At 39.1% G+C, this 9,923-nt stretch overlaps 1 protein-coding gene across 4 annotated transcripts in view; it reads right to left on the bottom strand.

Moving 5' to 3' along the window:
- Window positions 1–9,923, bottom strand: part of LOC106868200 (uncharacterized) — a 137,555-nt gene that overhangs the window by 77,952 nt on the left and 49,680 nt on the right. For all 4 annotated transcript variants that reach the window (XR_008265018.1, XR_008265019.1, XR_008265020.1 and 1 more), the window contains one exon: window positions 7,734–8,210. Coding sequence is in view for 1 of the 4 variants with exons in the window: in XM_052971099.1 (XP_052827059.1) it covers window positions 7,734–8,210 (477 nt within the window). In the remaining 3 variants the exon portion in view is untranslated. The remainder of the gene's footprint in view (window positions 1–7,733; window positions 8,211–9,923) is intronic.

Raw genomic sequence — 9,923 nt, 5'->3', positions numbered from 1 at the left:
CAGTTGAATTAGGTACTTAAGTTGAAGCACCAAGTCAGTGCAGTATTATCTGTACATCTCAAAGTAAGGTGAATAAAATCAAAATAAGCAACAGGATATCACGAGGTGACACAGTAGGACTGTTTCAAGTGGCTCCATTTAATTGAACAATGCAGTCATTACATCAATTTAAATGCAGGGCTTATCCTCAGCTGCATAAATAAATAGAATTTTTAGTGCCGCTGGACTGGTTCCTGTGCAGGTGGCACGTAAAATACACCATTCTGAGCATGGCTGTTGCCAGTAACGCCTGACTGGCCCTCATGCCGGTGGCACGTAAAAGCACCCACTACACACTCAGAGTGGTTGGCATTAGGAAGGGCATCTAGTTGTAGAAACTCTGCCAAATCAGATTGGAGCCTGGTGTAGCCATCTGGTCCACCAGTCCTCATTCAAATCGTCCAACCCATGCTAGCATGGAAAGCGGACGTTAAACGATGATGATGATATATATATCCACAAAACTACGCACACATATATTGGTGGCAATGGTAGTGGGGGGGGGGGGCAGTGACAGTCTTCTCTATTTTGCCCTGTCATCTGTATTCCACCTTCACTGATGCTCCTTATCTCCCCATTTCCACCTCCATCATCATGAGCCACATCCTATGTCAGTCTTTCTCTCCATCCTACCATATTCATTGCCATCACTTTTCTCACCCACACACATTCCTCTATCCTCAGACCATGAACAGTTCAATGGCTGGGCATATTTTCATGGAAGATTGTAAACAAATTATACCATCTGTATGAAGGATGATGGCTTTGTTTCCAATTAGCAAACAAATCAAGAACACACACACACACACACACACACACAATGGACTTCTGCTCCTACAGATATCTTGACAGATTGCAGTCATAATTCTCTTATTACAGAACCTATATGTATGTAAGTGTGTGTGTGTGTGTGTGTGTGTGTGTATTAATATGTATATGTGTGTTTGTGTGAATGTTTACATTTCACATCTTTGCATAAAAAAACGTTGAACAAAAAAAAAAAAGGGGGGATGCCTTCTGTTGACATTCTTTTCTAAGAAATTATCTTGTGACTTTATGTTGTTGAAAATGAGTTGAATAAACAATCCCTTATTTGAACCAACATGTAAAAGGTACCGACAGGAAGGAGGTCTGGCTGCAAAGCAATTTTTCAATATGTATTCACCGTATTTGTGATAGTATGGGGAATCATCATCATCATCATAATCATTGTCATCGTCGTCATCATTTAATGTCCATTTTCCACGCTGGTAGGGTTGGGTGGTTCAACAGGAGTTGGAAAGCAAGGAGAGGACTGTGCCAATGTTCCAATGTCCACTTTGGCATCGTTTCTTCAGCTTGAGGCCCCCAACTTCCAAACACCAACCAATTTACAAAGTATGCTGGGTGCCTTTTTATGTGGCACTGGCACTACTGAGGTCGCAAGACAAGACCCCTCAAGGGAGGGGTAATAATATCAAAGAAGATGATTTTATGGACAGAAAACAAATGGAAACCTTTCTTAACACAAATGAAACAAGAATACCCTGCTGATTGTGTAATGTGGAAGTGAATTAGTAATGTGTGAAAGCACATGGCTTAGTGGTCAGGGCATTTGACCCATGACCTTACGACCGTGGGTTCGATTCCCAGTGGCATGTTGTGTTCTTGAGCAAGACACTTCATTTCCCTTTACTCCAGTCCATTCAGCTGGCAAGAATGAGTTGTACCAGTAATACAAAGGGGCCAGCTTTGTCACATTCTGTTTTGTGCTGAATCTCCGTGAGAACTACATTAAGGGTTCACGTATGTTTGTGGTGTACTCAGCCACTTGCCTGTTGATTTCACGAGCACACAGTTCTGTCGATCAGATCAACTGGAATCCTTGTGGAGTGTTTCACTAAAGTAACAAAAGGGGGCAGATGAGGTGGGAAGCATCAGAAAGATTAGATGTAGTGTGCAAGGCAGACAACCCCCATTGACAAGGATAAGAGATGGGTATAGAGGATAAGAGATGGGAGGAGGAGGGGGATGAGAAGAAGAAGAAGAAGAAGAAGAAGAAGAAGAAGAAGAAGAAGAAGAAGAAGAAAACTAAGGAAGGCATGGACAGAATGTTGAACCTCACAAGGGAGGGGAGTAGATCCATCCAACCCATGCAAACTTGGAAAAGCAGACATAAAAAATAAAAACAATGATCTATGTCTATGCATTTGTGGTGGTCTATGTTGGAGAGGTGTTGCAATACTGAGAGTCCTGTAGTTCAAAAGTTTCTCAGGCTGGTATTAAGATCAGAACAGGATGGTTTCAAGTGGAAATCCACAGAATCACAGAATATGGTGCTGGTGGCCATGTGGCATTGTGACTAAGTCTGTTTCCATAACAACAGAAACATCTTAATTTGATTCAGTACAAAAGAAGAACTGGTGGTTGCTGTTCAGGAATGAGGAGTGGGCATGAGTCAAAGAAGAGGAAACCAGCAGGATGCTTGGAATTGTTGCCGTATTCTTGGAATACGACAAGAAGTAGAGTAAAAAAAAAATCTCTTGGTCCTGACATTTGGAAAATTGAATCTCATTGAATGAAATATTTTGATTCTGGTTGTCTACAAAATTTTACCAAGTGAACTTCTTAACTCATCGCGTGTGCGTGTGCATGTGTGTAAAATATACATACAATTATTTCACACAGACATTCATCATAGCCCCAGCTAATTTCTAATTAGTTTGCAGAACACTCTCAGTGGATTAATGTCCTGGCTAACTGAACAGAGATGTGCCTTGTGATGTTTGTGTGTGTGTGTGTGTGTGTCTAGTTACTATATATAATTACACACAATATACTTCTTATATGCACACATTCACGTGCATGCACACACACACACATACACACATCCATACGCCCATATATACACCTACATATACGCTCGGAAAGCCACATACATAGCAATAAGCTTCTGTCTGTCTCTCTCTCTCTCTCTAAATATATATATATATATAGCTTGTCATATTTGTTGAAGGAACTAGTTGCAAAAATAGAATTAATGAGCAGAAAATTAGAGTGAATATTTCCTGTAGACAATTACCTTATTATTATAAGCTAGATATTGCTGTGAATGTCTTCTATTTCATTTTTTATTTGCTCACACTGGCTATTTCTGTGAGTCAGTCTGTCAGCCTGTCCTTCTGATGTGACCAATAATTAATTATGATTATATATGTACACACACATATATATACATTTGTATATATATATCATCATCATCATCATCATCATTTAGCTTCCGTTTTCCATGCTGGCATGGGTTGGATGGTCTGACTGAGAACTGGTAAGCCAGGGAGTTGTACCAGGTTCCAGTCTGATTTCGCATGATTTTTATGGCTGGACGCCCTTCCTAATGCCAACCGCTCCAAGAGTGTAATGGATGCTTTTTACATGCCATCGGCACAGGTGTCAATTACGTGACACCAACACGCATGCACACACAGACACACACACACACACGCACACATATATGCACATGTATATATATATATATATATATATATACATGTGCATATACATGTACAATAACACATATATATTCAAACACAGGCACAGGTGTGGCTGTGTGGTAAGAAGTTTACTTTCCAAACACATGGTTCCAGGTTCAGTCTCACTACATGGCACCTTGAGCAAATGTCTTCTACTGTAGCCTCAGGATAAGCAAAGCCTTGTGGGTGTGTTGGTTTGGTAGATGGAAACATACATACATACATACACATACATACATACACGTATAGGTGTGTATATCATGAGAGGTGCATTAGGCTATGTACCTACAAATTTACACAAAAACCTAGAAATACAAGGTTTTTCAAAGAAAGAACAAAAGACACTGACATGGATTCTCTAAATGCAACCCATTAGTGGCACAGTAAAGAGTTGTAAGATATTTCAAAGATTCTTCATCCGAGATTGTTTCAGTGAATAAGATACACACACTTGGGTGCATGCATCAACAACACAACTAACACACCAACTCAACCACATATTTACAAACACCAGGAGCTCTCTATAGACATCTTGTCACTTTGTTAGCAACTGGTTTGGACTTTCTCAAGAAACACTGAAATAAAACTAAAAAAAAAAAAAAATCACACACACGCAGAGTGGGCTTTTTTCATTTTGTGTCCAACCAAATCCCCTCACAACGCTTGGTTGAATCATCCTAGGGTTACAGTAGAAGATAGTTGCCCTCATTTACAAGGGGCCACTTTAGGCCTTAGCACTGCTAGTTATGAGGCAATCATCATTGGTGCTGGTACCATGGAAAAGCACCGGTGCACTTTGCAAAGTGGTAGGCTTTAGGGAGGCCATCCCTGCTGTAGACACTATGCCAGAGGAGACAGACTTTGTTAACCTATCCAACCCAGCCTAGCATGGAGCCAGACATTAAATGACAACGATGATGATCTACACACACACATCTTGACATTTTAGTGTGTACAATAGATTGGTTCACAGCTACATATCTGCTGAATTAGTGGCGATTGTGATGACAAAAACCACCAAAACAAACACAGTATTGTTGTATGAGCCATTTAAATGTTGACAGTTCAAAAGACAATATATTTAGTTTAACCTATTTTACAGAATATTCCTAACAAAAATGAAATAAAAAATACATTAAACTGTAATTTGAAATTATTTTTTCTCTTGTTTCAGTCAAAAGACTGCGGCCATGCTGGGGCAGCACTGCCTTCAAGAATTTTAAATCAAATGAATCAACTCCAGAATACAATTTCTTTTTTTTTAAAGCCTGGTACTTAGTCTGTTGGTTTCTTTTGCTGAACTGCTAGGCTATGGGGATGAAAACACACCAACATTGGCTGTCAAGTGGTGATGTGGGGGGAACAAACACACACAAAACATACACAAGCACACACACAGACAGACACACATGCCATTCTAATGGAAGGATTCTCATGGAAAAAGGAAGGCTTAAAGAAGACATGAGAAGAATGCAAAGAAAAGTGATGTCAGGAAATTAATCTGAAGAAGGAGATGAGACAAAACGATGATGCCCCAAATGATGAGAGGCTGAGTTAGAGAAGCCTTGACCAACACCATACAACAAGTATGGTGGAGAAGAGAAATAGGCATAAAATGATAATGAGGAGGAGGAGGAAGTACTAGAGTGGTGGCCAAGCAATAATTATTTGAATATCAATATAGTGTAAATTATGAATAAATTCATGAAATCATAAACATGTAGGGATTTTGTTTCGCTCTGATATGAAAGCAGCTTTCATTTGCTCCTTCACACATACATACACACATAGATGAATATATATATATATTCATATACACTTTCTCATACTCCTATGTATTGTGTGTGTGTGTGGAGGGAACCTGTGGAAGAGGTAGACCCAGGAAGACATAGGATGAAGTGATCTTCAAATGTTGGGCCTCACAGAGGCAATGACAAGAGACCAAAACCTTTGGCGATATGCCATGCTTGTGAAGACCTGTCAAGCCAAGTGAAATCATAGTCATGGCTGATGCCAGTGTCACATAACTGGCACTTGTGTTGGTGGCACATAAAAAGCACCCACTACACTCTTGGAGTGGTTGGCATTAGGAAGGGCATCCAGCCATAAAAATCATGCCAAATCAGATTGGAACCTGGTACAGCTCCCTGTACCAACCCATGCCAGCATGAAAAATGGATGCTAAATGATGATGAAGATGATGATATATACATACAAATATAAATATATATGCCTGGTGTTGCCATCCGGTTTCACCAGTCCTCAGTCAAATCGTCCAACCCATGCTAGCATGGAAAGCGGACGTTAAACGATGATGATGATATATATATATATATATATATATAAATATATATATATGTACACATATAATCATAATCAATTATTGGTCACATCAGAGAGACAGGCTGACAGGAAGGGCATCCAGCCATAGAAATTATGCCAAATCAGATTGGAACCCGGTGCAGCTCCCCAACTTAACAGTTTCAGTCAAACCATCCAACCCATGCCACCATGGAAAACAGACGTTAAATGATGATGATGATCACACACATACACACACACACATACACACACACACATACACACACACACACATACACACACACGCACATCGTCTGGTTTATGTTTGATTCTTTATTTTCTATTTTTCTCTTTATATTACAAGTGTTTGTAGTTATATGTGCAGAGTTGCAGTGTCACCAAACTGTTGTCACCACCACCACTACCACCACCACCACCAACACCAACACCATTGTCATCATCATCATCATCATCATTTATTTATTTCCCTCTGTTGTCATTCTCATCATAATGAGCATCAACTATATATCATAGTCATCCAAATCACCACAACATGGCAGCCATCATCATCATTATCATAAGCACCACCACAAGAATGCCAACTATTATCTCTATCACTGCTTCTTTATTTTTCTTTTTGCTCTTTCATCTCCTCTATTATGGAGAGAGAAGGAATTAACAGAGAAATATCAGGCCTGCCTCCCCTCTCAACTTTAACCATTCTTGTCACATCTTGTCACCTGCTGCCAGCTGTTGAGCTCCATATCACCACTTCCTCTTTGTTAAACAGGTGTGTTGCTACATGAGTACTATTATGAGAGGAAAAAAAAAAGAAGCATATATGATGCCATAGAGAAGATGTGTATAAGAAGGGATATTAGTTGCTGTATATAGAGTTGTGTAAAGCAGTGCTTCTCAAACTATCTTATGTGGAGTACCAGCAGGTTTTTTTCCCTATGTTCCAGGGACCGGTAATGTTTCTTATTAATATTAATTTATACCAGAAACAATATATATAATGAATATAATAAAAGTTGACAATTTTTAAAATCTTATATTTATTTTGTAAACAAATAATACAATATTACATAAGCATGAGGAGAGCTGTGTGAAGAAGTGCCACTCCCAAACAGTGGAAGGAATCCAGGATAGAGGTAGACCCAGGAAGACCTGGAATGAGGTGGTGAAGCATATATATTCAACAAAAAAGTACTCCAGCTGGTGAGAGGTAAATATTATTTATTTAAAGGACACAATACATGTATTTAAGTGCTACTATGTTTCATGTGTTGATAAATACTCAAACAAATTCTTCAGGTGTAAACCATATATCATAAGGAAGCAAAAAAATTGAATAATAACAGAAGAAATGCAAAGAAACTGAGGAGGCAGCAGATAGAAAACGCAGAGAGTAAAAAACGGAAAACAGATATATATACATATATATGTAATGCATGAGTAAGTATATTTGTGTATATTTGTGTTTCTTTGTGTTAACGTTGTGTAATAGCTGTAAATGAGTGTGACTGTCATAGAAGCAGTGATGTTCATTTCTGTGAAAACATGCTTGGCCAAGGGGAAACTGGACTGGAACAACAACAACAACAACACTAGAGTTTTTAGTCAATGCGAAACTTCTATGCAGTGACTTGACCTGCTGGAAATAAGACAAATTTCCCTTAAATCACACCCCAGTGTCTTAAAAAAAGGAAGGACATATTTGATAATGTAGCCTAGGTACATGATGCCTGAATAAATTACATAATGGTTATGGCTACAATGGTTCTGACTCTAGGCTTCCTTGATCAAAGCTAACCTGGGGCTCAAAACAACAACAACAGCCTACTCCAAATCCACAGAGTAAAATGGAAAGGGTTATCTTACCTGTGGGTAACATGGTACAGTTCCTGATGTCACTGAGGTCTTGTTGAGAATGGTAATGATCAGAAATAGAATTGTTTGGGTGAACTGTTTCTAGCTTAGTATTCATATTGGAACGGATTTTCTGCTGGTAGTCTTGAACTTTCATCATAAGGTAATCCTTTCCTCGGATGAGGGCATCTTTGATCTTTGCTCGTGACTCACTTCTGAAGGGTGCTGATAGCATCCGAACTTTTGATTGAAGAGGCCCAGATCGGGGGCTATGAGGCAGGAAATTTTGTGATGAACCGTCATGTTGAAACGAAGAATTAGATTTATAGTTCTTAGCTTCATTTAGTTGGTGTTGCCACAACACAGAAGAATCCTCTTGATAATAATCTAACCTGTCTGCAGCATCAGTGTCTTCATAGAAGTCGATGAGTTCTTCAGACAAAGAGTATGGGTATTGGTAGTCAAATGGTAGTTGGTTAGTGTAAATATCTAGTGTTCAAAATACAAATGAAACAGAATTAATTTAGTCATTCAAAATAGTAGATCAAATTTCACAAATCTACAAAATGTAGTGATGATGATGATGATGACATATTAGGCACAAGGGAATTTTGAGGGAAAAGTGTATAATCAACTAAATCAATCTAGTACTTAATTGGTCTAGTGGTGGTCTGCTCTTGGGCAGGTCCTGTACATGTGAACTTTCTCCCGCACTCTCTATACGATCTGAGAGGGCCTGTACCCTCCTTTGCCACTGTTAAGTGGATTACTGGACACTTCAGCTTAGACTTAAGATGAATACTGGAGTGGTTTCCCACTGCCTTCTCCAGGCAGGTGGGATTTGAACTCAGAATGTAGAGAGCCAGAAAACATATTGTAAAACACTTCTGCCGAAATGCTAACAATTCTGCCACTCTCCCATCTGCAGAGCAACGTGGAATGAAGTGTTTTGCTCAAGAACACAATGTGCCACCCAGCATGAGAATCAAACTCATGACCTGGCCACTGAGAGCGTAACATCTTAACCACTAAACCACATGCCTTGGTACTATATTTTATTGACCTCAGAAGGATAAAAGGTAAAATCAGCCTCAGCAAGATTTGAACTCAAATGCAAAGACTTCATTAAATATAACTCAAAACATTTTGTCCACTTCTCTACTGAGTTTACCTTGGAGATAACAATTCAATATCTTTTGTGATGGTTGTGCGCTATGAAGTTTGCTTCCCAACCACATGGTTCTGGGTTCAGTCTCACTGTATGGCACCTTTGGCAAGTGTCTTCTGCTATAGCCTCAGGTTGACCAAAGCCTTGTGAGTGGATTTGGTAGACGGAAACTGAAAGAGACCCATCATATAGATGTGTGTATGTGTGTGTGTATATATATATATATATATATATATATATATATATATATATATATATATATCCATGTGTGTGTCCCACCATCCACTCAGATATGTGTTTCTTTAACATAGAAGAGGAATTACATCACACAGAGTGATACAATTAAGAAATGCAATGCATTTGAAAACTAGACCAACTTCTGTGACACACACATGATATATTAAAAGTACAATAGATGGAAAGAGGCAAGAACAGAAACAGCAAGACAGACAGACACACTGGTACACACACACACACACACACACATACACACAAACAGAAAGGCAAATAAGCAGGCAAAGAGAGAAATTAGTAGTGAAAAAGCAAATAAAGATGGAAGCAAACCAGAGAAAAAGAAGATGAAATGGGGGGTGGGTCAGGCAGACAAATATGTGACACTCCATTGGTTACGATGACGAGGGTTCCAATTGATTCAATCAACGAAACAGCCTACTTGTGAAATTAACATGCAAGTGGCTGAGTACTCCACAGACACGTGTACCCTTAACGTAGTTCTTGTGGAGATTCAGCATAACCCAGAATGTGACAAGGCTGGCCCTTTGAAACAAAGGTACAACAGAAACAGGAAGAAAGAGTGGGAGAAAGGTGTGGTGAAAGAGTACAGCAGGTTTGTCACACAGTATCCCACCCATGAGGAATCAATGCAGGATGCATTGAAACGGTTATTGTGAGCAATAAAGTTTCTCATATATTCCATTTTCCATCTCTACCATTTGTTTTATTTATGTGTGTGTGTGTGAGTGCGCGTGCATGTGTATGTATCTATTTATATAAGTCGTCAAGTATACATATAT

Source organism: Octopus bimaculoides, chromosome 10 (assembly GCF_001194135.2).
Source record: "Octopus bimaculoides isolate UCB-OBI-ISO-001 chromosome 10, ASM119413v2, whole genome shotgun sequence".
Classification (NCBI taxonomy): domain Eukaryota; kingdom Metazoa; phylum Mollusca; class Cephalopoda; order Octopoda; family Octopodidae; genus Octopus; species Octopus bimaculoides.
Note: the sequence above shows the minus strand (reverse complement) of the source record. Positions and strands in the feature narration are given on the sequence as shown.